Here is a 27,884-nt window from a genome sequence, read left to right on the forward strand (position 1 = left end):
ACAGGCTGCCCAGCCCTTGGAATGTGGGCAAAGGCTGCCCAGCCCTCTGGAAGCAAGCGCATGATGCCCAGTCATCTAGGGAATAATGCGCAGCATTTTAGGTGATTTTTCCAGCATTTAATGCTGTTATCTCAGTCGTGGGAGACATTTAGAACTGGCCGCGTGTTTATCTACTGGCCAACTGCTGTTGGGAAGTAGTATAAATAGTGGAGACCACAATCCCATTCAATCATCTTATTATTCACCAAGAGCTCAAGCAAATCAAGGGCTAGACAAGCCAAGGGAGTTGCCAAGCAAAGGGGTGGAGAACTGAAGGTCAAGGGCAGGGATTTTCCAACCAAGAAAGGTCAAGAATTCTGTATTTTCTTTTCAAATTCACATCATTCTAGTAAAGCAAATACACCATCCGTGGTGGGAGCCCTACAGAGGGTAATTGGGACCCAATACTGTGTCCTCTCCATCTCTCCCTCTCTCTCTCTATTTTGTGCACTTCTCCTTTCAGTTTGTGCGTTAATTTCCGTCGCGAAAAGAGTGCTGAATTCTGAATATTGAAGTTACCGATTCTTCTCCAAAGGTTCCGCATATTACAGTACTCCTGAAAGAACTCTTCATTCAACCAAACTGCTTCATGGGTTCCGCGGTCTTTAAACTTCGTGTAAAACTGTCGTATTCTTCGATCGAATCCATACTTCCATCTGTGCAGGAGAATTTGCTTTGGCTCTATGATCAGCTTCGTCGATCATATCTGGTTGTTGCTCTTATGATATATCCTGCAATGCTGAATCTACATATGGCTTCAACCAAGAAACATGAAAGACATTGTGCATAGTCCAACTTTCCGGCAATTTTTAACTTTAAAGAGACATCACTTAACTTTTGAATGACTGGAAATGGGCCGAAACTTAGGAATTTTAGTTTGGGACAACGCTTGCCCACTTGCTTTAGCTGTTGTTTCATGATGGGGAGATATACCCAATCCCCTTTCTTAAAGTTGACATCTCGCTTGGATTTGTTGGCTTGCTGGGTATATGCTTCCTGAGCTTTGGCAAGGCACTCCTTAATTGACTCCATGATTTTCGAGAATGTCTCGGTGGTTTTATTGGCCTCAAGAGATGGTGACACCTGTTTCGTCAAAAGAGATGAGAACTGGCGACCAAATGCTGCCTCATATGGTGTCCGGCCAATACTCGATGAGTGAGTATCGTTCAGGATTGCCTAGACCAAAGGAAGATATTGTTCCCATTTCGATTGCTGGTCATGGCAGTATGATTTGAGAACATCAAAGGCCAATTGATTGTATATTTCTGTTTGGCCATTTGTTTGAGGATGGAATGCACTGGATAATTGCAATTTAGTCCCTAAATTGTCAAACAATGCTCTCAAAAAATGGGACGTAAAATTTGGATCTCTATCTGATGTGATAGTCCGTGGCAAACCACCAATGGGGTACCAAAACCAAATGAACAAGCGAGCTATGTCCTCGGTTGTGGCTGTTTGCTTGCATGGAATGAGCATGCAAAACTTATTGAATCTATCAACAATTGTCATACACTGTGTGTTTCTAGATCCAGTTGAGGCGGGAAGAGGGCCTACGAAGTCCATATTGATGTCGTGAAAGGGTCCCTCATGAATAGGCAAAGGCTGAAGTAACCTGGCTTGTTTGGTACGAGGAACTTTCACTTTTTGACATATCTGGCATGATTGGACATGTTGGTAGACATCCCGTCGCATCTTGGGCCAATAGAATGAACTCTCTAACTTCTCCAAGGTATTGTTGATACCCCTATGACCGCCAACAAGAGAATCATGAGCATCGTGGAGAAGGACTTGGCACTTTTCTTTGAGTACATACAGACGGTTCTTGAAAAACAACCAACCATCTTGTATACTGTAGGGCCTGGTTTTGTATGGAGGGCCAACTGATATTGAGTCTCGAACTCTTTTGAATCCAGATATTGTGCCTTTATAGTGTCCAAGTCTTTGCCTTGAATTTCTAACACAATGGACTCCTGCAATGTTTGAATAGTGTCCTTTCGACTAAGAGCATCGGCAATGAGGTCATTTTTTTCCCGGGACATATTCAATCATTCCCCCAAATTGTTGGAACAATTGACTCCACTTGGATAGTCTGTCACTCCATTTGGCACTGGACATGATTTGCAACCATTTAAGTGCCTGGTGATCTGTTTTAACTGTGAAGTCCCTCCCGTAAACGAAGTGCTTCCAATGCTTAAGGATGGTCATCACCCCCAAGAGCTCTGTCATACATCGAATAATTCTTTTCGGTGTTATCAATTTGCGGCTATAATAAGCCACAGGCCTTCCATCTTACTGTAAAACAGCGCCAATGGCAAGGTTACTGGTATCGGTAATTACCTCGAAAGGATCATCTGATGAAGCCAACTTCAGAACTGGTGACTCAGAGACAACTTTCTTCATTGACTTGAATGCCTCTAGAGCCTTGCCTATAATGGACACTTTTTGACGATGAGTCTTCACGCCCTTGGGCAAGTTAGTGAGAGGTGTTGCAAGGTCAGAAAACTTGTCCGTGCCTAGCGGATTCCCTGGGCTGTAGTGGGAACATCCCAACTGAGAATGGCTTGTACCTTTTCAGGGTCGAGGCTAATACCTGATGAACTGATGATGTATCCCAGGTAATGGATTTCTTCTACTCCAAACTCACTCTTCTTGGCATTGATAAACAACTCATTGTCTTGCAAGAGTTGCAAAACCTACGCCACATCTTGCTCATGCTGCTCTACAATCCCTAAGAAGATAAGAATGTCATGTAAGAAGAGGAAGACACATTTGCCAATGAGATCTCGAAAAACACGAGACATCATTTTGTTGAACATCGTTGGTGCCTTGGTGTGAGGCCAAAGGGCATCACCACAAATTCGCAGTGGCCGCGCTCGGTCTTGAAGGTGGTTTTTGGAATGATGGCCTCAAAGATCCGAACTTTATGGTTCAATAGTGGAAGCTGGAACATGCTCATCAAAGACAACATCCCTGCTGACAACAACCTCATTCTGCTCTGGGTCATGCAACTTGTAGCCTTTGGAAAGAGAGTTATATTCCGCAAATACTAGCTTCGGGGACTTCGAGTCAAGCTTCCCCCTATGCTTCTTTGGAATGTGAACATAGGCATCACTCCCAAAAACACGGAAATGGGAGACATCTGGTTTCCTGCCAAAATAAGCCTCATATGGAGTCATCTTAGGTATTGAAGTCGTCGGAGATTGGTTGAGGGTATGGACAACCGTAGCCATAGCCTCTCCCCAAAGTGCATGAGGAAGATCACGATGCTCCAGCATCGTCCTCGCCATCTCCACCACAGTCCGGTTCTTACGCTCAAAACTACTCCATTCTCTGAAGGCGATCTTGTATTGGCCAGCTCCCACTTGATGCCATGTTCCGCACAAAACCGCACGAAAGCATTAGAAGAAAACTCCCCTCCTTTGTCAGCCCGAAGAGTGTTCACCTGCAATCCAGACTCCTTTTCCACCATAACATGCCACTCCTTGAACTGAGCAAAGGCTTGGTTCTTCTGGGAAAGAAAATAAACCCATGTAAACCGGCTACAATCATCCACAAGTAACATGAAGTACAAGGAACCTCCCAAAGATGGGGTTTGCATAGGTCCACACAAGTTAGTGTGTACCAACTCCAAAGGTTTCGAAGTCCGCCTAGTAGCCTGCTTTGGAAAAGACTCCCTGTGCTGCTTACCACGATGGGAAGAACTACAATGTCCCTGCCTGCTGCCAACATCTGGCAAGTCATCCACCATCTGGTCCTGGAAAGCCCGCTGCAGCGCATTCGGAAATGCCACAAATCACCGAGCTGAGTACCTGTCAGCGAAGAGAGTGCTGAGAGTTTGTAGATCCCATTCTCCACTCCGCCTTCCCAAACAACCTGGCCCGTTGCTTTGTCCCACAGAGCAACAAAATGCTCATCAAACTCCACTCGTATGCCAGCCTTGCAAACCTCATTCACTGACAAAAGATGAAAACCAAGGGATGGGACATAAAGAACCCGGGAGGAATGCTTCCCCCCTTTGCCATCGGGAATAATCTCCAACGTGCCCTCACTGTGAATCGAGATAGTGGATTTGTCACCAATGAAGATGTGACCTGTCTGCCGTCGAAGATCCTGTAATAACTCCGGGGAAGGAGTCATGTGCGTGGAAGCACCACTATCAAGAATTCACCCCCGAGTATCCTTGGCGGGCAGTGAGACCAATTGCCTCCCTGATCGAAGAAGATGAAGCATCTGTGTCCATAATCTCCAAGTGCCCAAAAGCTGGAGTCTTTGCAGCTGCAGCTAAAGAATCTGCACTTTTCTTGGTACTCCACTGAGGACACTTCCTCCAATAGTGACCCTTTTGGCCACAATGGTTACAGGTCCGCTTGGCCTTCAAAGCGTCACACTCTGAATCGGTCTTCTTCTTAGAAGACTTCGCCGGTGAGGACTTCCCTTTGCCCTTGTTGTTGGTGTTGCGGCCTTTCGACCGCCAGCGAGTTAGAGCCTTAGAACCTCCGCCTTGTGGAGGGTTCATAAACCGCTCTTCTTGATCCAAAACCATCGGCACAAGCTCCTCCCATGTGATGGTGTTGAGCCTCCCACTAGTGATCAAAGAAGAATAGAAAGTTGAATATTGAGGGGTGAGATGAGACAATAAGGTGATGGCCATATTCTCTGAAGATATCTCCTTCCCAGCCTAAAGAACCTCTTGTTGCTGAAGAGCCTGGAGTTTGTTGATGTGCTCCCGGATCGTTGAAGACTTTGTAAGATTCATCACTCGCATCTGCACTTCCAAGGAAATCCGCTTCATGGATGATACCCTGTTATACAAAGAAGCCAAGTGTTGCCAAATCCACTTCATGGGTGATACCCTGTTATACAAAGAAGCCATGGCCAGCGTCATGTGTTTGATGTGATTAATCACTTGGGGTGTGCAATTATGGAAGATGAAAGAACGCACACGGGCATTGACACGATCCCACAATTGTGCTTGAGCCTCCTGCTCTTTCCTAGTAGAAGGTAAAAGCTCACCCTCCTCCAACTCTGGCCGTGGAACTCCAACCACAATGAAATCAGCCAAATCATAAGACTCTAGGACAAACTCCATCATTACCTGCCATATGCCATAATTGGTCCTGTCCAACTGTTGGTCCACGGGGAATGTCGGGAGGGTGGGGATCTTCACATGCTTCTCAGCCATCTCAAGGGTTCACAAGGTCATGTGAAGGGAGGGTGGGTGGGAAAAAAAATGAAGAAGAGGCTGCAAACACTATGCAAGGTGGCTGTCCAGCAATTATGGCCGCCTTCTACCTATTTCTCCAAGTCCCGAACAGCCCAGAAATTCTCCAATCAGCACCAAAAAACAGCAAACCCTCAAGCTCTCACTGTCTCCAAGCTTCAAGCCACCTGGGGCTCTGATACCATGTCGGAATGCACAGCGGAAATGAGACAAACTGCTGTGAGAGAGAAAACGCAGAAGTGGAGAGAGAGAGAAGCTGTATAAACTCTGCTATATACACTAGATCCGGTACAATACTGATACAACAACGTGTGTGTGTGTGTGTGTTGGGGGGGGGGGACCACTTTATATATGGGTTGGGGCTGCAGTCGGCCCTGTCTAAAACAGGCCAATAGTCCCATGAGAGCCCACGATTGAATCACATCCAGTCGGCCTTTAGAAGGATGAGTCAGCCAGTACATGATAGGTCGGCCAGCTCATCCAGTCCCCCCCACGACTAGCAAAACTGGGAAAACAACATGGAAAATGAGGAAAAATGGAGACTACTCCTAACTAGGCGGGCACACCCACAAGAGAGGCCCTCACTCCGTACTGAGTAATATGGTACAGACAAGAGATGATTGCTAAAATCATCCCCTAGTCATTTTCCTTTTGATAGAGCTTGGAATGCATGTCTCAACTCATCCTTCAAGTAGGAGGCATCCAATGAGAAACACGTCATCTGTGATAAGCCTGGACAAGCACTCCCAAACTTTATGCTATGCAAGATCTCTTTGCGGAGAGGGGGCCTCTGCAGAAAGCAATAGTTGATAAAAATCTGATGGAATACTCCTCACCTTATCTATCTGGCTCAATGTGAATCTCTCCCTGTGAGTCGTACATGTATCTCACACACTCCCTACTATGGCTACGTAGGCCCATATGCTGGGAGGAAGTGTTTGTTGCATCGGCCACCCATCTGTGCTCAAATGGCCTTGTTAGCATGAAACGAAAACTCCCCTCGCCTATCCATGGCCATCTGCAGCTCTGCTCCAACTGCAGACAATAGGTCTCGGATCCAAGGAGACTATGGATGCTTCTTGTTTTCCCTCTGAAGCACAATTTTCCCTCTGAAGCACAACAATGTTACACTTGATAGCCCTCTCTTTGTTCAGGGCTGTAAATGTGGAAGCTTATAGATGAGGATTGTACTTTGATAAACAGTTTTCAGCACCTTTGTTCACTATGAAGGGCCTCCACCATGTATGGTGTATTTGCTTCATTGAATGAGTAGAATGATTGACTGCTGGCTGTAAATAGCCAGGACAGAACCGACTAAGATCTTCACTTGGCTGAGATAACTCTCAGCCTCTACATCATTTGACGTGTGGAACATACACTGACTTCATGTGTGGAACATGCACACCTAACGATGACCATGTGCGGGACTTGTGCACCTGGCCTTGACGCTCTACTGTGGATCCCTGGTGACTCGTCCCAGACAAGGGCTCACAAAGGGCCAATTACCATGCTTAAGTCTTGCACCTGCTATACATATATCTCACACACTCCCTACTATGGCTACGTAGGCCCATATGCTGGGAGGAAGTGTTTGTTGCATCGGCCACCCATCTGTGCTCAAATGGCCTTGTTAGCATGAAACGAAAACTCCCCTCGCCTATCCATGGCCATCTGCAGCTCTGCTCCAACTGCAGACAATAGGTCTCGGATCCAAGGAGACTATGGATGCTTCTTGTTTTCCCTCTGAAGCACAATTTTCCCTCTGAAGCACAACAATGTTACACTTGATAGCCCTCTCTTTGTTCAGGGCTGTAAATGTGGAAGCTTATAGATGAGGATTGTACTTTGATAAACAGTTTTCAGCACCTTTGTTCACTATGAAGGGCCTCCACCATGTATGGTGTATTTGCTTCATTGAATGAGTAGAATGATTGACTGCTGGCTGTAAATAGCCAGGACAGAACCGACTAAGATCTTCACTTGGCTGAGATAACTCTCAGCCTCTACATCATTTGACGTGTGGAACATACACTGACTTCATGTGTGGAACATGCACACCTAACGATGACCATGTGCGGGACTTGTGCACCTGGCCTTGACGCTCTACTGTGGATCCCTGGTGACTCGTCCCAGACAAGGGCTCACAAAGGGCCAATTACCATGCTTAAGTCTTGCACCTGCTATACATATATGTCCATGTGATATCCAAGTGCCGGATGCATGTGACATCCTCCTGCTGAACTTGACGGAAGCTGCACAGCCTCCAAATTGTCTATCAATAATGCTGGATAGTCTTCAAAGGAGTTCTTGTCAAGCCAAACCACTTCATGTGTCCCTCTGTGCTGAAACTTCGTGGGGAACTTACGCTGTCTTTGGCCGGAGTCATGCTTGAATTGACTGGATTTTCCTTTCCAACTTGAGTGAATCCAGAAATTCAGCACTGTGATTTATGTGAATTTTGTAATGGATCACATATGAAAGTTTGCCTGCTGAAGATAATTTGGCACACAGGATGAAGTTTCTGGTGTGGAACTTTGTAAATCCCGCACACCACACCCCCTGCATGCGGTTCCCCTCCTTAAGTTGTATGCTTTGGAATCTGTAATCACGAGATTAGTGACTGATTCCTTTGTTATTTCAGGCAAGCTTTAGCACAAGATTATCACAATGGTGGACAGCTGTGCCTTTTGTCACTTCCACAATTGTCATTGCGTGCGGAGCAATATACACAATCTGCCTATTGATAGGTTACGATTCTTTTGAGCAAGTGTGCTTCCTCCCAGCTGCTGTCATCACAAATTATGAAGGTAAACCAGGTCATTTGAGCATATCTACACCTAATTGTTATGATTGGGTTCCTTTTCATTCATATCGTTTGATAAAGTGGTAGATGGTTGGGGCCCTTCTAATTTGATGAAGTTGTGAATGGTAGTGTATAGGATTTACACATCAACACTATTCCACGTGTCGATCTTGCATTTGGTGTTCAACATGCTGGCGCTAGTACCAATTGGCAGTGGACTCGAGCGCATCTTGGGTTCAGTCAGATATTCTCACGTCCTCTTCATCATTGCAACATGCAATGGGCTATTGCACATGGTCATTACACTAGTAGCTGCACACAATCCAATCCATGCATATACCTTCTTCATGAGAGAATGCAGTATCGGTTTCTCTGGTATGATATTTGCAATGATTGTCATGGAGACGAGTTTAAGTGGGGCGCAGAGCCGCAGGTAGGTCCTTGAAATCGAAACATATAGGCCCACATCTCTGCATGCAAGTTTCAGTTCTTCTTGCTTTCAACTGTTTTTTCTTAGTTGATTTTGTGTGATTGTGTGCAGCATTTTTGGTCTCTTCAATGTCCCAGCAAAGTGGTGAGTCGCCAGATTTTACGCAATCATAATTACACGAACACTCTCAAAGCAGGGGATTGAATGTGTTTGTGACCTTCCTTGATTATCCATCATATTTTGGAGGATTTATTTTCATGCGTTTTGCAGGTATGCTTGGATTTTACTCATATTGTTCCAGCTTTTGATGCCCAATGTGTCTTTGCTGGGGCATCTATGCGGCATTTTGTCAGGGTTTGCATGTCAGTTGATCTCTCATGCATTCTGCTCCTGTGGGATTTCATGTAACATGTGTATAGAAAGAAAGGGACACTCCCTCAAAAAGAAAGAAAGAAAGGGTTTCTACATTTTGCAAGTGAATAACAAGAGTGATTGAAAGAAAGAAAGGGTTTCTACATTTTGCAAGTGAATAACATGAGTGATTGTTGGCATAGTTCATAGACAAGCTAGCTTGTGTATGGCAAACATAGGTGCTGGTTAGGCTTGAAATGATTTTAGATTTAATCTTTCTACTTACTGCTACCATCTGTTTGATCATTTTATTGGCATGTTGCTGTAGATACTCATGGCCTGTTCAATCCATTGCTTTTCGGATCATCTACTTACTCTACTGTAGAGAGCTTTTGGCTGATGGTTAGTCAATGCATTTCAATACTCTCGATTTGTTCATACTTGCGTCGCGTGCTCATGCATATGCACATGCATGCACAACAGTGATAGACACACAGTTACACATGTGCAAACCATTCCACACAAAAAGACAAATCCGTCCAAGCACAAGCACTCTTGATTGATTACGCACACAAAATTGCCAACATCATTTGATACCATGACAAGCCACCACATACAAAACAACACCAGAAAAAGAAGTGACACTGCCAGAGACAGGCCTTCAGTGTTTCCTGCATTTGTCTCTTTGTTGGAAGCTTCATCAAGAGAGAATAAGCATACTTCTTGAATTAGGTTCAACTTATTAGTGCTTGTGGAGCATCTTCTCTAACTCGTCCTGTTGATGGTTTCAGGCCAGCTGTGTGAGAAGACCTGGATTTATTGTGGGGGGTGGCATGCCAACTGCATCTCTTCCGACAGTTGCCCCTGTAAGCAGGTAATACTGAGAGTGGGAGTCACTGATCATATATGTAGTATGATCAATCTCTCTTAACTTAGCATTTCTAGTGATGGAGTTTGCTAACTTTGCAATTTTTCTCTGAGCAGTAGCACTAGCCTTGGTAATCTATGGAGAGGCCTGAGATCTTGGGTGCCGCAGAGGGAGACTCCAGTGGATGAGGTAAGCTTGTCAGAAAGAAAAACAGGAAAAGGTTTAAATCGTGTGCTCATTCACAGCTTCTCAGCTGATTGTGTTTGGCCGCAGAGGTTTCCAGGAAGGGGAAGAACTCTTGCTACTGGTGTAACAACTACAATGAGAACACCATCAGGAAGTGACTCTGGCTTGCAAGCCAGACTATTGGATAGAGAGATTGCTAATGGGGCAGACACAGAGCTGCTTCATGCAAGAGGAGAAGCTCCTGCAGCACCAGACTCCAGGTATGCAAGGTTTTGTTCATGGTTTCAGAGCGATATCTGCAATTTCAAATGCTATTGGGAAATAAAATCTTCTAATCAAAAGATAAGGAACATAACCAACAGGTAAACAGATTTTTTTGAAATAGATAATACATTTTCCATGGCAGATCAGGTTTCTACCCAACTTTTCATATGCCAGAACAGCAGCAGAAACCTGATTACAGGCAATACAGCACGGACAGACTTGCACTACTAGATCAGGACAGCCCTAGCAGTGGGTGCATGTGTCTGTCACAGGTGCCAAAGCAGGTTATGGACTGCGTTTATTGGCCTTACATGTGTGGAGGTTGGCTGCTCACTTGGCACACACCTGCACAGGATATATAAGCTGGGACCAGTTTTGGGACCCAATTGGTGTGTCGAACTGCTGTGGGGCAAGGTATGTCATAATGCAAGCCTGATTTTCTCTTTCTCCGACAAGGGATGTGAGTTTTTTTTTCCCAACTGGCCTTAGGTCCAAGATCCTCCCGTAGTTACTGATTTTTCACCGCCCATAGGCGCTTAATTATCCGCCCGTAGACATTGGGAACTATCTGCCGCTCGCTGAAGCTCGCGCTCCCCCCCCCCCTGCTCGCGCTACTGCACACTTCCCCCCTCTTCCGCCTTCGCGTTTGCTCTCCCCTCCCTCCCCCCCGCCTGCTTTCGCATTCGCCCCCCCTCCCCCGCCTGGCTGTCCTGCGCGCCCCAGCGCTGCAGCGCCCGCCGCCCCCTGCTCCTTCTCCTCTCCTTCGCGCCCTCCCATCTTCCTTCAGCACCCTGCCCCCCCATTCGCCGCCGGTGCCATATCTTTCCCCCCGCCCCCTGTTTCGCGTTGCTTCCGCCTCCCCCCTAGGGCCCCCCCTTTTGTTGTCGTCGCCACCTTACCTTTCCCCCCTTTTTTTCTGATTTTTCCGTCCCCTAGGTTTTTTCCCCCCCTTTTTTTTCGTTTGTGCCTTCCTCCCTCCCCCTCCGCCCTTGTGTGCAGCTCGGCTCCTACAGGACTCTCCGCTTCGCTCCGCCTTCAACCTAGCTTCAGACTCTGATGGAGGCTCCTCCCGCCCCACCTCAGAGGGACTCTCCCGCAGCCCCCTCGCCCGCCCCTGAGGATACCCCCATCAGGCTTTCTCTTTCGCCAGAAGAGGAAGCGAGCCTCACCGTAGAGGTGGAACGCCTCCAGGCACATTCCACCATCTTCCGTATAGTCGGCACTCGCCCCAGCAGAGGGGAGATCCGGGATCTTCTCCAGGCCCGCCTTCTTGCAGATGTGGGCAAGATCCTGGACGTTCAGCTACTGGGCCGTGGTCACTACCAGATCGAGTTCGAGACTGCCCAGAGCGTGGCCAAGGTCCTAGCCATGAGTCCCCTAGACATCACGGGTACTCGGGCATTCTTCAGACCTTGGCAGCATGGCTTTGACCCAGCATCGGCCGAGCAGGGAGAGCGCCTCTTCCATGTTACAGTTTGCTTCCCTGGACTCCGCCGTGAGTACTTGCCGCTCCTTTCTAGGCTGGGAGCATTGGTGGGTTCGGTGCTAGAGACTGACCCCACAGCAGCTTCAGTGGTGGCCAGAGCAGTTGGGCTACCTTCCGTCAGAGTTTTGGTTCCGGACATCTCCTCCCTTCCGAAGGTCATTCAGCTACCGAGGATGGGGGGGGGATGGATTGATCAGAGAGTGGAGTTCTCGGGGCTCCCGAACCAGTGCTTTATTTGCAGGCAGGTCGGCCATCTGGCCAAGGCCTGTCCTCGCAGGAGACCCCGACCCTCACCACAGTAGCAGGCCCCTGATGGCCCGCCCACAGTTGCGGCTCGGCAGGCAGCCTCCGGGACACCTACTCAGGCCACAGAGACCTTGGAGTGGCAGCCTAAACAGAGGCGCCATCGAGGGAGACAGCCACAACAGCACGCCCAGAGACCAATGCAGCCGCAGCCTCAGTCTCAGCACCACTGGGTTCCCGTGAGGAACAGCTTTGCTCCCCTACAGGAGGAGACCCCTGCGACGACTGAGGACCAGGAGATGCCAACACCCCCTCCTTCACCCCCCCACCCCCATCCCCCCCTACCGCCTCGCTTCCACCTTCACCGCCTCCCGCCCCCGCTCCGGTTTCGGCAGCGGCTCCTTCTCCACCCCCCTCGGCCCCCCCCCCCCCCCCCCCCCCCCCGCCTCAGCTCCCCGGGAGGCCCTGGCAGTCCCCTGGCGTTCACCTGCAGTCCGGAGGGCTCTGAGCTCCGATCTTGATCGAGCACCGCAGAGGAGACTTACCATGCCGATTCGGGCTTCACGGATATCATCTATCCGCAGTCGGCTGAGTCGCCTCGGCGCTAGATAGCGCTCGGAGGCTTTTGATTACTCCTTCACACGGCTTTTTGGAGCGGAGGGCCCCCATGAGCCAGCACCCATCTGAGTTCATGTAGTGATACCTCCGGCCCGCGGAGAGGAGGCACTTGACTCAGCGGTGGCCTTCTTGTTTCCTCTCTGTGGCCCATGCGACCGGGAGTGGACTCTGGAGCTCGCTCTTAGCACTTTGAAGACTCAAGCAGTTGAGTTTTCCCACCATGTGAGCGATCTGGAGGTGACAGATGTGATAGGCCGACTCTGGGAGTTGGCTCATTTTTTCTTGGATCCCGGGAGTGTGGATGCCTCAGGGATTCGCCATTTGGTCGTTCGCATAGTGGCAGACTTAGCACGCGACCCTGGATATGTATGCATACACGAGGTTGCTCTGACTGAGCGAGAGGCAGTCGCCATGGGACACAGCCCACTGGCACCTGATCCGTGATTCTTGCAGCACACCGGGTGGGCAGATTCGTAGCCGCTCGGATGGGGACTATTCTCCATCCAAGCCGCTTGCGAAAACCGGAGATATGGTTCGGTGATGCCTGGTAGATGGGACACCTTTTGGTCTGCAGGGTTCGGCTCTTTGGGTGGACAGGGAGGAGTATGCATGGTCATTGCAGATGTATGGCAGCAGGCCATTGTGGATCGAGGGATCATTGTGCCTGGTAGAGCACAGTATGTCATTCTGAGGATGCATGATGAGCTCTTGGGCGTGCTTAACGTCTATGCGCCCAACCATGCTAGTGCCAGAGCAGAGTTCTGGACCCAGGTTACGGATGCATTGCCAGAGGCCGCACATTGGTGTGTTGGGGGAGACTTCAACATGCTTGAGGACCCGGCCGATAGGGTGGGAGGCAGTCATGTTACAGTGCACGGCACGGAGCTTGCAGCTTGGGAGCGATTTTGCATGTCACTGAGGATCACTGATGCATGGCAGCATGGGGCCTTCTCCCGCTCTCAGGACAGTCTTAGTTTCTCTCGGTCGGATCGCCGGCAGGGAGGGACTAATCTATCACGGATTGATCGCTTTTATGTGGGCGACTAGTTAGTGGAGCGAGGGGGCTCCGTTGGCATTCTCGCTGGCACCTCATTTTCAGAGCATGCGCCAGTTATTTTGACACTTGAGGAGAGGACACGGGAGCCCAGCCTGCAGTTGAGAATCCGAGAGAGGGTACTTATAGATCTTAGTCTCGCTGAGGACATTGAGAGGATCTGGCATGATAGTCAGTGCTCTGACCAGGATGCAGCAGGCCAGTGTGCCCAGGGACTCATCGAGCTTAGCTCTTTTCTACACGTGGCAGCTTTGACACGGCTGAGAGAGACTCGCGAGCGGGAGCATCGGCTGAGACGCAGCCTTGCTTCGCTCCAGCGCCTTCAGGAGCAGCAGCCTGCATGTGAGTGGGTGGCGTCCCAGCTGAGCCAAGCACGCCAGGAGGTTAGAGAGGCAGAGGAGCAGAGACGTGAGTTTTACTATCACTGCCAGGCCTCTCAGTGGACGCAGCTTGGTGATAGAGTGACTGGGGAGTTTTTTGAGATCACTGGACTCCGCCATGCTCGAGCAGGAGTCCGTCAGCTTGGGAGGCCGGACGGATCGGTAGCTACTGAGCCCGGGGAGATCAGAGCCATTGCCACAGTGTTCTATAGAGACCTACTTTCAGCGGAGCCAGCCACTGAGGCTCGGGATGCTTGCAGACAGACTGTGTGGGCCCATGTGCAGAGGAGGGTCACAGATCGTATGCGTACAGTTCTGGGTGAGCCTCTTTCAGAGGTTGAGCTTGCTGAGGCCTTGAGGGTCCTGCCACGCCATAGTTGCCCAGGGGAGGACGGATTGACACCTGTCTTTTTTATGCGCTATTGGGACCTTTTGGGGCCAGGCCTCCGCAGGGGCTTTCAGTATGTTTTGGACACTAGGGTGATGCCACAGAGCTTTTCAGAGGGCTTGATCTTTCTTATCCCCATTGGAGACCTATTACGATCCTCAATACTGTCTACAAGGTCTTAGCAAAGGCCTTGAGTTTGAGGATCCAGCCCTTCCTGGGGGAGTTGATTCATGCTACCCAGACAGAATTCGTCAAGGAGCGTAGTATCCTTGACAACATTTTCACCTTTTGGGAGGCGACGGCCCGAGCTAGATTTCTTGGCGAGGACTTGGTCGTGATGCTTCTCGATTTTGAGAAGGCATACGATAGAGTCGATTGGGGTTTCTTAGAGGGCACTATGCTTCACTTGGGCTTTGAGCCAGGTTGGATTAGAGGGGTGGCGGCTCTGTATTCCACAGCTCGTAGCCACGTGTTGATTGCAGGAGGACGGGGGCCGAGTTTTGAGCTGACCAGATCAGTCCGACAGGGATGTCCTCTCGCCCCGTTTCTATTTCTCTTCTTTGCTGAGGCTATGAGCATGTATTTGACGGCAGAGGAGGTTGGTTTGAGAGGACTCCAGCTCCCAGTCCGGGGGGAGGACCTGCTCGATGCTGAGTTTGCTGACGACACGGGCTTATTTTTGCATGGCCATGAGGCCAATCTTCTTCGGGCAGAGCAGTCGCTCCAGGTTTTTAGTGCAGCTTCAGGAGCATTGATCAATTGGCGCAAGACAGTGGCCTTTTGGATCAGTAGCGCTCCCACTCCGGCATGGAGCCCAGACCCCGGTTTTAGATGGATTCCTCCTGGCACAGCAGTGCGATATTTGGGATGCCAGATTGGAGTTGATTTGTCACCTGAGCAGCAGATTGCCCCGCTTCTTCTGAGCATTCGGAAGAAGCTTTTGTATTGGAGTACAGCTCGGCTATCCTTGGCTGGGAGGGTGGTGGTGGCAAATCGGGTGCTTTTAGCGACCATGTGGTACATTACGTCTTGCTGGATCTTCTCGAGTTCTTGCATCAGCCAGGTACAGAGGTTGATCAGGAACTTTCTTTGGTCCGGACGGGACGGTCAGCCAGCTCGGGCAAAGGTTGCTTGGGTAGTTATTACACTTCCGATGGCCCAAGGAGGCTTGGGCATTATAGATCCAGTCGATCAGAGTAGAGCCTTATTGGGAAAGCTTATTGTTCGGGGGCTGCTTCCAGGCGCTGAGCCTTGGAAAGAGCTTCTCTTGCAGCGGCTGCAGGCTCGGGCTCCTCCAGCAGGGGGCACTTGGGCACCAGAGATTCGATGGATCTTCATAGAGATGAGGAGGACAGGCCTCAGTAGAGGATGGGAGGACAGATTTGCTCTGAGCATCCTGAGAGCTTGGGAGCTGCTGAGACCGGGGCTCTCTCAGTGACCTCCTCCTTGTGTTGAGGAGCGGGCCAGACAGCCGCTCATCTGGATCCCAGCGGTTCGCACAGAGCAGGGTCATATGCTGGGTTCTCGGCCTCGTCTAGCCTAGGGACCTTTGGCTGCAGGCCTAGCACGTAGCTTTGGAGACTGGCAGGCCTTTTGTAGTCTCCCAAAGGAGATACAGGTGGAGAGGCTGAGTCACTTCAGAGGGGGGTTGATTATGAGGGATGACATTCAGGAGGCACTCACAGAGGAGTGGTTTACGCCTCTCGAGCTAGCAGCCCCAAGGTGGATGGGAGCTTTTACACAGTTGGAGATCCTGATTGTTGTCAGAGCTTGCACTAAGGATGGCAGTTGCCTCTACTATGAGATTCAGGATGAGGGCAGACTTCAGAGAGTGGAGGTGGAGTCGCCTCTGGTTGCAGAGTGCACCTTTCAGATGATTCGGGTAGTGGCCGCCGCTTCTCGGAAGTGGCATATTGACCCAGACCCTGCAGATGTGCTCCCGGATTGGCGCATATGGGCATATGTAGCGCGCCCCTTGGCCCGGCTACAGTGGGACCCTGGTGAGTACGAGTGGCATGATCCTTATGCAGCCCTCAAGGCCACAGAGATCACCTTTTTCCAGTATACTGTTCGGCTGGGGCGGCATATTTTGACGGCGAGGAGGATGGTCTCTCCAGCTGCAGCGGGGCATTGGCGGCTACAAGGACTTTCACAGGAGTTCCTGGAGGATTTTTGGGCCCGGCTCTGGGCTAGTCGACAGGCCCGCAGGATCTCGACTTTCCAGTGGTGGCTGGTCGCCCACAGGGGATCAGCAGTTGGCACTTGGCTTGTCTAGAGCGGTCTTCCAGCGGCCTGCGTCCGATGCGGCCTGCGTCCGATGCGGCCACCCTATGGAGACACAGAGACATTGCCTTTGGGATTGCCCTCAGGCGTGCAGCAGATTTGGCTGCGGATGCTGCGTATTCTGGCTCCCCTCTCTCCAGAGGGTTTGTATACGTGGGGTGCCGCTGCTTGGTTGACTTCGTCAGGGCCTGCTATGGGCTATGAGACGGAGTAGGACAGCCAGGCCATCAGATTCATTAGGGGCCAGCCTCGCCTTGTTCCTTCACCGGATTTCTCGTCCGCCAGAGCTGGACACAGGAGAGGGATCTACGATGGGAGCTCCTCAGTAGCCTCACCATCTGGTTCACCTGGAGGGCCCGATGTTTCAGGGCCTTTGAGGGGAGATTGGAGCCACCAGCAGAGACTGTTCGGGGGATTTGGCAAGAGTTGATCCACACCCTGCGAGGATAGTATGACCGCATCCGGGGTGACTCGGATGAGGCGATCTTACGGCGCCAGGCCTTCCACACCACCTGGCGCAGCGGCCCCTTCTATACCCTACACGCGGGGTCCCCCAGTTGGCATTACAGGCCACCTGTTTGGCTTTTCCCCCCTCCTATTGTATGATTTAGCCCCTCAGTTCTTTGTATTGATGCTTGTACTTTTCAGTACCTAGGGAGAGTCTCCCGGGCTGCCTTGCTTTGTCCACTGCTCTGTTTTTCTTGCGAGCAGGAGAGGATCTTTTGTAGCCCTATGGGCGTCTTTATGTAACTAATGAAAGGATCTTTTCACGGAAAAAAAAAAATTATCCGCCCGTAGGCGATGCCGCCGAGGAAGCACCAAGGGGGGTTTTGGACCCAGGACCTCTTGGTCCTAGGCAAACACCTTCACCACTTGAGCTATCACCTCATTGGCGGGATGTGAGTTTTAAAACGGTCGATCCCTCCTCTTTAATCATGGTTTCTACCTGCTGTATGATATGTGGCCATGAGGCCTGATTACAGGCAATACAGCGTGGACAGACTTGCACTAGTAGATCAGTAAAGCCCTAGCAGCGGGTACACATGTCTGTCACAGGTGCCAAGGCAGGTTATGGACTGCGTTTATAGGCCTTACATGTGTGGAGGTTGGCTGCTCACGTGCACACACCTGCACAGGACATATAAGCTGGGACGAGTTTTGGGACCCAATTGGTGCGTTGAACTGCTATGGGGCAAGGTGTGTCATAATGCAAGCCTGATTTTCTCTTTCTCCGACGACAAGGGATGTGAGTTTTTAAATGGTCGAACCCTCCTCTTTAATCACAGTTTCTACCTGCTGTATGATATGTGGCCATGGGGGTTCTTCATTCTTTTCGCCACATACAAGGCTTATGGAATCAGCCTTATGTGTCAGCACATGAGTGTGAGCAGTGTGCAGTGTAAGCATCAAGATTTCACCATTCTCTCATGTATGGGCTGCACACGCGAGTGTCCCTACTGAAAGAAGCCTGTGCTTCACTATTCTCTCATATGCCAGTGTCCAAGAACTCGTTCTCAGTGAAGTTCCTCATCCTAGTGCCCTGCCAGAAACAGTAATCTTCCATTGAGCAGGTACCAAGTCAAAGGATCAGCCACTAAGAATCCGTTTTTCCACCCCCCAGTATTAGGTACATACTACAGTAATCCTGGGTCAAGCTTGCACTCAATGCTAAGAACCAGCCATGTAGACTCTGTTCTCTTCCCCTTATATGCTCTTGTCGTTCGAGGCTCTCTCTCAAAACAGTTACCATGTTGTTCTTTGGAAGATCCAGTTGGTAATAGTCTCATCAGTGCCTGGTTCAAATCTATGCGAGCACCCCATCAGCAGTCATGTTAGTCTCCTAGGCTAAACCTCGTCCAATACCATAGTAGCTCCAAGAATTAACCCATAAAAAAGATGGTATAAGATGGTTCATAACCAAACGAGCCAACCATATTCCAGAATCCATATCCAAGTTCTATATATAAAGATATTCATGTCTAAAGAATCACATCCACTCATTTATAAATCCATTATAAAAAAATATTAATTACCGAAAAGTATATGCATGCTCAGAATAATCATCCAGCATGGAGAAACAGAGGCTTGTCATCTCCTGACCCAGAGCATCCTGGTGCATCTTCCCTTTGGCCATCAGCTGGGCATGCACTCCCATGTTTTCTGGGGATCTCAGGATTCAGGCCCAGCAGAGTCTTATGGAGCAGTGTGTTAGAAATCCGAGGCAATGACTCGAACGGGGATCCGACTCATGTGCTCCATTTGGACCGTGGAGGTGGAAAATGCCATTGCACCTGTGGTGACTTTTGGAGGGCATGAAAAAATCTCATCTCATGCTGTCGTCTTCGTGGGTCCAAAAAGAGGCTCTCACACAGTATCAAAATTCAACCCGCTATTTCTTGATTGCTTTCAGGGAAGTGCGGGCGGCCTCCATCCTGGCACCTATCCAGAAGTGCTGTGGTAGAGACTTCGCTCCAGCTCCATGAAGGCCTAAAGCCTTTCTTCAGCCACTAACAGAAGTGCTGTGGTAGAGACTTTGCTCCAGCTCCAGCTCCATGAAGGCCTAAAGCCTTTCTTCAGCCACTAACTGAGAGAAAAGGGCTGATCTCTGCAAGGACCTTACCAAGCCTAGAGGCATCAGAGCTAGGGGAAAGGGAGAAAGTCTCCCAGATCTCCATGGGTTGGCATATATCAGGATCATGTTTAAGGCAATTGAGGAGTCCGGTTATTTGTTGTCTGTCCTGCTGCCATGGTCCCTGAGGTGGAGAAACACAGGAACATGATTGGAGAATGTGGGGCATGCTATAATGCCAAGTGAGTCTCTCCTAGATCACAAGCACATTCGTCAACGTTGAAGTGGTCCAGCTTAGCAAGGCTGGTATCCACACTGTGGCAGTCAAATCTATAGAGAATAGGAGGTTGTCACCATTTGGTCCATCTCCATTTCTGGAGCCACTTCTATGGGACTGTCACTCCATAGAGCGGCCAGATTTGTGCCATGTTCACATGGGGCCAGGCCAGTGTCCCATGTGAAAGGGCTAGTCTTTTGGTGTCACATGGACGGGAGCCAGATTCGTGCCACCCGTGTGTGACCAGTGTTGCGTCACATGGACGGGGACCTGCCATCCGTGTGTGACTTGCTCCGTGCTGTATGGACGGGAGCCTATTGGTGCCACCCGTGTATGACCAGGATGGCGTCTTACCTATGGGACTGTCACTCCATAGGAAGACGAGGACATATCTTTTTATTTCTGTTGTGCCAGTTTTGTGCCCGACAGGAACCTCTTGTACAAGTTTCATGAAAGGGAGATTTCGTCCATTATTTGTGCACATGCATTTATGCCTGCATGTATAAATTTGTTTTTGCATGACTTGTTTGCGTGTGTCTGCCTGTTATGCCGTGCCAGTACACTGGACGGGGATGCCCCCAGTGTACCGTGGAGTGCTGTTTGTTGACTCGGTGGTGTGGCGTGTGAACACGTGGTAATAAGTATTTTCATTTTGGCCTTTTTAAAAGGTAAAATCCATAAACTAGAGTAAACCTTAATATTTATAAGGTATTGTGCTCACACCCATTTTAAATAGGGGCTGGATATTTGCTTATGAGGGGGGCCCAAAGTAATAAGTTGATTAAAGGTTTTATAACCTTTAAAAAAAAGGCCTTGCATGGAACCCTTTTGGAAAAATACCCACGTGTGGGGTTGGTGGCTCTTCTTGCCTCCTTCACGCCTGGCCGTACCCGCCTCCTTCACGCCTGGCTGTACCTCCCTACCATACTTGGTGTACCTGCTGTCCAGTTGTACCTGGCTCTATCCACTTGTAGTACTTGATGTACCTACTGCCCTTGTTGTACCCGCCTACAGTACTTGGTGTACCTGTTGCCCAGCTGCACCCGCATGTAGTACTTGATGTACCTGTTGCCCTTGCTGTACCTACCTGCTGAACCCATTGTACCAGCTGTAGAAACAGTACCTGCTGTACTTGGACATGTGAAGCATTTAATGTACTGGTGTATCTGCTTGCAAAGTACAGAACCCGAGTATTAATTGACTGGCTGTACCTGCACACATGAGAAGTTCTTGATGTGCTTAATTGTACCTGCTACAAATTGTACCGGTTGTATCTGGATTGTACTCACCGTACCAGGTGCTCTCATATTTTTCTCATTTGTGTAAATCTTAAATTTGTTAATTTAAATTCAGAGAATGTTTTAAGTTGTGTAGTGCATGAGCATAGCATGTATATGTTGACCATGTTCAAGAAATTCTTCTTGGTGTGGCTAGTATATTTCCGTGTGTGGTGTTGTTAACCGCGCTCTCAGAGCTTCTGAGAGCCAATGAAGGTTTGACTCACCAGGGAATTTGGGAGCAAAGTATCATTGGGGAGAACCAGGCCACGTTCCCTCCACGGTGTACTCCTTGGTCTGCGTTAGTACGGGTGTGCCCGTTGGTACACGGTCCCGGAAGACCAGTGAAAGGCAGGTGTCCACCCAGTGAAGGTGGGAATGAGCCTGTGATTTGAGGCTACTCCGACCAACACCTCTCTTTTTTTTCGAGAAAAGATCCTTTCATTAGTTATATAAAAACGCCTGTAGGGCTACAAAAGATCTCTCCTGCTCATAAGAGAAACAGGGCAGTGAATACAGCATGGCAGCCCGGGAGACTCTCCCTAGGTGCTGCAAAATACAAGCATCAGTACAAAGGACTGAGAGGCTAAATCATACAATAGGGGGGGGGAAGAGCCAAACAGGTGGCCTGTAGTGCCAACGGGGGGATCCCGTGTGTAAGGTGTAGAAGGGGCCACAACGCCAAGTGGTGTGAAAGGTCTGGCGCCGCAAGATTGCCTCATCCATGCGGTCGTACTGTCCTCGCAGGGTGTGGATCAACTCCTGCCAAATCCCCCGTACAGTCTCTGCTGGTGGCTCCAATCTTCCCTCAAAGGCCGTAAAGCACCGGGCCCTCCAGGTGAACCAGATGGTGAGGCTGCCGAGGAGCTCCCATCGTAAATCCCGCTCCTGTGTCCAGCTGGCGGACGAGAAATCCGATGCCGGAACCAGGCGAGGCTGGCCCCTAATAAATCTGATGGCCTGATTGCCCTGCTCCATCTCATAGCCCATAGCAGGCCCTGACGAAGTCGACCAAGCAGCGGCATCCCACGTAAACATACCCTCTGGAGAGAGGGGAGCCAGAATACGCAGCATCCGCAGCCAAATCTGTTGCACCTGAGGGCAATCCCAAAGGCAGTGTCTCTGTGTCTCCATAGGGTGGCCGCATCGGACGCAGGCCGCCGGGAGACCGCTGTAAACAAGCCAAGTGCCAACTGCTGAGCCCCTGTGGGCGACCAGCCACTGAAAAGTCGAGATCCTGCGGGCCTGCCGACTAGCCCAGAGCCAAGCCCAAAAATCCTCCAGGAACTCTTGTGAGAGTCCCTGTAGCCACCAATGCCCCGCTGCCGCTGGAGAGACCGTCCTCCTCGCCGTCAAAATATGCCGCCCCAGCCGAACAGTATACTGGAAAAAGGTAATCTCTGTGGCCTCAAGGGATGCATAAGGATCATGCCACTCGTACTCCCCGGGGTCCCACTGTAGCCGGGCCAAGGGGCGCGCTGCATATGCCCATATGCGCCAATCCGGGAGCACCTCAGCAGGATCGGGGTCTATATGCCACTTCCGAGAAGCGGCGGCCACTACCCGAATCCTCAGAAAGGTGCACTCTGCAACCAAAGGCGACTCCACCTCCACTCGCTGGAGTCTGCCCTCATCCTGAATCTCATAGTAGAGGCAACTGCCATCCTCAGTGCAAGCTGTGACAGCAATCAGGATCTCCAACTGTGTAAAGGCTCCCATCCACCGTGGGGTCACTGGCTCGAGAGGCGTGAACCACTCCTCTGTGAGTGCCTCCTGAATATCATCTCTCATAATCAACCCCCCTCTGAAGTGACTCAGCCTCTCCACCTGGATCTCCTCTGGGAGACTGCAGAAGGCCTGCCAGTCTCCAAAACTACGAGCTGGGCCTGCCGCTAAAGGCCCCCAGGCTAAACGAGGCCGAGAACCCAGCATATGACCCTGCTCTGTGCGAACCGCTGGGCTCCAGATGAGCGGCTGTCTGGCCCGCTCCTCAACACAAGGAGGAGGTCGTTGAGAGAGCCTCGGTCTCAACAGCTCCCAAGCTCTCAGGATACTCAAAGCAAATCTGTCCTCCCTCCTCTACTGAGGCCTGTCCTCCTCATCTCTATGAAGATCCAGCGAATCTCTGGTGCCCAAGTGCCCCCTGCTGGGGGCGCTCGAGCCTGCAGCCGCTGCAAGAGGAGCTCTTTCCAAGGCTCAGCGCGCCTGGAAGCAACCCCCGAACAATAAGCTTCCCCAATAAGGCTCTGCTCTGATCGACTGGATCTATAATGCCCAAACCTCCCTGAGCCAGCGGAAGTGTAATAACTACCCATGCAACCTTTGCCCGAGCTGGCTGACCATCCCGCCCAGACCACAGAAAGTTCCTGATCAGCCTCTGTACCTGGCTGATGCAAGAGCTCGAGAAGATCCAGCAAGACGTAATGTACCACATGGTCGCTAACAGCACCTGATTTGCCACCACCACCCTCCCAGCCAAGGATAGTCGAGCTGTACTCCAATACAAAAGCTTCTTCCAAATGCTCAGAAGAAGCGGGGCAATCTGCTGCTCAGGTGACAAATCTAGGCCAATCTGGCATCCCAAATACCGCACTGTTGTGCCTGGAGGAATTCATCTAAAACCGGGGTCCGGGCTCCATGCCGGAGTGGGAGCACTACTGATCCAAAAGGCCACTCTCTTGCGCCAATTGATCAATGCTCCCGAAGCTGCACTGAAAACCTGGAGCGACTGCTCTGCCCGAAGAAGATTGGCCTCTTGGCCATGCAAAAATAAGCCCGTGTCGTCTGCAAACTCCGCATCAAGCAAGTCCTCCCCCCGGACTGGGAGCTGAAGTCCTCTCAAACCAACCTCCTCTGCCGTCAAATACATGCTCATAGCCTCCGCAAAGAAGAGAAAAAGAAAGGGGGCGAGGGGACACCCCTGACGGAGATCTGGTCAGCTCAAAACTCGGCCCCCGTCCTCCTGCAATCGACACCTGGCTGCGAGCTGTGGAATACAGAGCCGCCGCCCCTCTGATCCATCCTGGCTCAAAACCCAAGCGAAGCATAGTGCCCTCTAAGAAACCCCAATCAACTCTATCGTATGCCTTCTCAAAATCGAGAAGCATCACGACCAAGTCCTCGCCAAGAAATCTAGCTCTGGCCCTCGCCTCCCAAAAAGTAAAGATGTTGTCAAGGATACTGCGCTCCTTGACAAATCTTGTCTGAGTAGCATGAATCAACTCCCCCAAGAAGGGCTGAATCCTCAAACTCAAGGCCTTTGCTAAGACCTTGTAGACAGTATTGAGGATCGTAATAGGCCTCCAATGCCGAATATCATCTGATACTCCCTCCCCCTTGGGGATAAGATAGATCAAGCCCTCTGAAAAGCTCTGCGGCATCACCCCAGTGTCCAAAACATGCTGAAAGCCCCTGCGGAGGCCTGGCCCCAAAAGGTCCCAATAGCGCATAAAAAAGGCCGGCGTCAGTCCGTCCTCCCCTGGGCAACTATGTCGCGGCAGGACCCTCAAGGCCTCGGCAAGCTCAATCTCTGAAAGAGGCGCACCAAGAACTGAACGCATACGATCTGTGACCCTCCTCTGCACATGGGCCCACACAGTCTGTCTGTAAGCATCTCTGTCCTCAGTGGCTGGCTCCGCTGAAAGCAGGTCTCTATAAAATGCAATGGCAATGGCTCTGATCTCCCCGGGCTCAGTAGCTACCGAACCATCCGGTCTACCAAGCTGACGGACTGCTGCCCGAGCATGGCGGGGTCCAGTGATCTCAAAAAACTCACCAGTCACTCTATCACCAAGCTGCGTCCTCTCAGAGGCCTGACGACGATAGTAAAACTCATGTCTCTGCTCCTCTGCCTCTCTAACCTCCTGGCGTGCCTGGCTCAGCTAGGACGCCAACCACTCACATGCCGGCTGCTGCTCCTGGAGACGCTGTAACGAGGCAAGGCTGCGTCTTAGCCGATGCTCCCTCTCGCGAATCTCTCCCAGCCGTGTCAAAGCTGCAGCGTGCAGAAAAGAGCTAAGCTCGATGAGTCCCTGGGCACACTGGCCTGCTGCATCCTGGTCAGAGCACTGACTATCATGCCAGATCCTCTCAATGTCCTCAGCGAGACTGGGATCTGTAAGTACCCTCTCTGGGATCCTCAACTGCAAGCTGGGCTCCCGTGTCCTCTCCTCCCATGTCAGGATAACTGGCGCATGATCTGAAAATGAGGTGCCAGCGAGAATGCCGACGGAGCCCCCTCGCTCCTCTAACCAGTCGCCCACATAAAAGCGATCAATCCGTGATAGATTAGTCCCTCCCTGTCGGCGATCCGACCGAGAGAAACTAAGACTGTCTTGAGAACGGGAGAAGGCCCCATGCTGCCATGCATCAGTGATCCTCAGTGTCATGCAAAACCGGTCCCAAGCTGCAAGCTCCGTGCCGTGCACTGTAACATGACTGCCTCCCACCCTATCGGCCGGGTCCTCAAGCATGTTGAAGTCTCCCCCGACACACCAATGTGCGGCCTCTGGCAATGCATCCGTAACCTGGGTCTAGAACTCTGCTTTGGCACTAGCATGATTAGGCGCATAGACGTTGAGCACGCCCAATAGCTCATCATGCATCCTCAGAATGACATACTGTGCTCTACCAGGCACAATGATCCCTCGATCCACAATGGCCTGCCGCCATACATCTGCAATGACCATGCAAACTCCTCCCTGTCCACCCAAAGAACCAAACCCTGCAGACCAAAAGGTATCCCATCTACCAGGCATCACGAAACCATATCTCCGGATCAAAAGGTATCCCATCTACCAGGCATCACCAAACCATATCTCCGGATCCTGCTCTCACCCAAGTGGTGCTCCTGCATCATCAAAATATCAATGCTGCCACCAACCAGGCATCTCTGAAGCTCCTGCCTCAAGCAACCTCGATAGCGTATAAAATGTGCTCCGCCTAGGCCCTGTACATTCCATGAGATGATCCTCATGGATGACCTGCTGAGGTAGATGCTGTCTCAGCCGTGCAGCGGGCCTTCGCAAGCGGCTTGGATGGAGAGTAGTCCCCATCCAAGCGGCTGCGAATCTGCCCACCCGGTGTACTGCAAGAATCCTGGATCAGGCGCCAGTGGCTGTGGCCCATGGCGACTGCCTCCCGCTCTGACAGAGCAACCTCGTGTATACATACATATCCAGGGTCGCGTGCTAAGTCTGCCACTATACGCACGACCAAATGACGAATCCCCGAGGCATCCACACTCCCGGGATCCAAGAAAAAATGAGCCAACTCCCAGAGCCGGCCTATCCCATCTGTCACCTCCAGGTCGCTCACATGATGAGAAAACTCAACTGCCTGAGTCTTCAAAGTGCTAAGAGCGAGCTCTAGAGTCCACTCCCGGTCGCACGGGCCACAGAGAGGGAACGAGAAGGCCACTGCTGAATCAAGTGCCTCCTCCCCGCGGGCCGGAGGTATCACTACATGAACTCGGATGGGTGCTGGCTCATGGGGGCCCTCTGCTCCAAAAAGCCGAGTGAAGGCGTAACCGAAAGCCTCCGATCGCTGTCTAACACCGAGGCGACTCAGCCGACTGCGGATAGATGATATCCGTGAAGCCCGGATCGGCATGGTAGGTCTCCTCTGTGGTGCTCGAGCGAGGTCGGTGCTCAGCGCCCTCCGGACTGCGAGCGAGCGCCAGGGGACTGCCAAGGTCTCCCGGGAAGGCGAGGCGGGTGGGGGGGGAGGAGGGGGGGGCGAGGGGGGCGGAGAGGGAGCCGCTACCGAGACCAGAGCGGGGGCGAGAGGAGGCGAAGGTGGAAGCGAGGCAATGGGAGGGGATGGGGGTGGGTGGGGGGGGTGCTGGCATCTCCTGGTCCTCAATCGCTGCAGGGGTCTCCTCCTGGAGGGGAGCAAAGCTGTTCCTCACGGGAACCCAGTGAGGCTGAAACTGTGGCTGCTGCTGCAGCGGTCTCTGTGCGTGCTGCTGTGACTGTCTCCCTCGGCGGCGCCCCTGTCCAGGCTGCCACTCCGAGGTCTCTGTGGCCTGAGCAGGTGTCCCGGAGAGGCAGCTTGCCGTGCCGCATCTGTGGGCGGGCCATCAAGGGCCTGCTGCTGTGGTGAGGGTCGAGGTCTCCTACGAGGGCAGGCCTTGGCCTGATGGCCGACCTACCTACATATGAAGCACTAGTTCGGGAGCCCCGAGAACTCCACTCTCTGATCAATCCATCCCCCCCTATCCTAGGTAGTTGAATGACCTTAGGAAGGGAGGAGATGTCAGACACCAAAACTCTGACGGAGGGTAGCCCAGCTGCTCTGGCCACCACTGAAGCTGCTGTGGGGCCAGTCTCGAGTACCGAGCCCACCAATGCTCCTAGCCGAGAGAGAAGCGGAAGATACTCCCAGCGGAGTCCAGGGAAGCAAACTGTAACATGAAAAAGGCGCTCTCCCTGCTCAGCCGCTGCTGGATCAAAGCCATGCTGCCAAGGTCTGAAGAAAGCCCGAGCACCCCTGATGTCAAGGGGACTCATGGCAAGGACCTTGGCCACACTCTGGGCGGTCTCGAACTCGATCTGATAATGTCCCCGGCCCAGAAGCTGTACGTCCAGGATCTTGCCCACATCTGCAAGAAGGCGGGCCTGGAGAAGATCCCGGATCTCCCCTCTGCTGGGGCGAGTGCCGACTATACGGCAGATGGTGGAATGGGCCTGAAGGCGTTCCACCTCTGCGGTGAGGCTTGCTTCCTCTTCCGGCGAAAGAGAAAGCCTGATGGGGGTGTCCTCGGGGGCGGGCAGGCGGATGAGTCCCTCTGAGGCGAGGCGGGAGGAGTCTCCATCAGAGTCTGAAGCTCAGGCGAAGGCGAGGCGAAAGCGGAAATCCTGCAAGAAACGGGCTGCACACAGAGAGGCGGAAGACCGGAGGAAAAAAGAAAAGCAAAACCCCCTGGGGGCCGGAAGTCAGCACGAAAAGGGAGGGGGGGGTAAAAATGGCGAAGGAGAAGCCCCGGGTGGGGGGGGGGGGCGGCAGCTGCGCGAATGAGGGGCGGGGAGGAGAATGCTGGCGGAGGGGGGGTCGGGGCGCTGCAGAGGTGAGATGGGCGCGGCGAAGGGGATGGGGTGAGAAGGCGAGGGGGCGAGGGGGCGAGAGGAGGGAGGGGGCGAGAGGGCGA

The 27,884-nt window shown here is 51.5% G+C and overlaps 1 protein-coding gene across 1 annotated transcript in view; it reads left to right on the top strand.

Annotated features, from left to right (window-relative positions):
- The window catches only part of RBL15 (RHOMBOID-like protein 15), an 88,375-nt gene that overhangs the window by 41,471 nt on the left and 19,020 nt on the right, over window positions 1-27,884 (top strand). Inside the window, exons 2-9 of the mRNA XM_086781676.1 lie at window positions 7,902-8,067; window positions 8,193-8,496; window positions 8,605-8,637; window positions 8,764-8,855; window positions 9,173-9,246; window positions 9,636-9,718; window positions 9,829-9,901; window positions 9,986-10,158. Of these exons, the coding sequence (XP_086637802.1) occupies window positions 7,902-8,067; window positions 8,193-8,496; window positions 8,605-8,637; window positions 8,764-8,855; window positions 9,173-9,246; window positions 9,636-9,718; window positions 9,829-9,901; window positions 9,986-10,158 (998 nt within the window). The remainder of the gene's footprint in view (window positions 1-7,901; window positions 8,068-8,192; window positions 8,497-8,604; window positions 8,638-8,763; window positions 8,856-9,172; window positions 9,247-9,635; window positions 9,719-9,828; window positions 9,902-9,985; window positions 10,159-27,884) is intronic.

This window comes from Cibotium barometz, chromosome 43 (genome assembly GCF_041138505.1).
Source record: "Cibotium barometz isolate CiBa-2024 chromosome 43, ASM4113850v1, whole genome shotgun sequence".
Classification (NCBI taxonomy): Eukaryota; Viridiplantae; Streptophyta; class Polypodiopsida; order Cyatheales; family Cibotiaceae; genus Cibotium; species Cibotium barometz.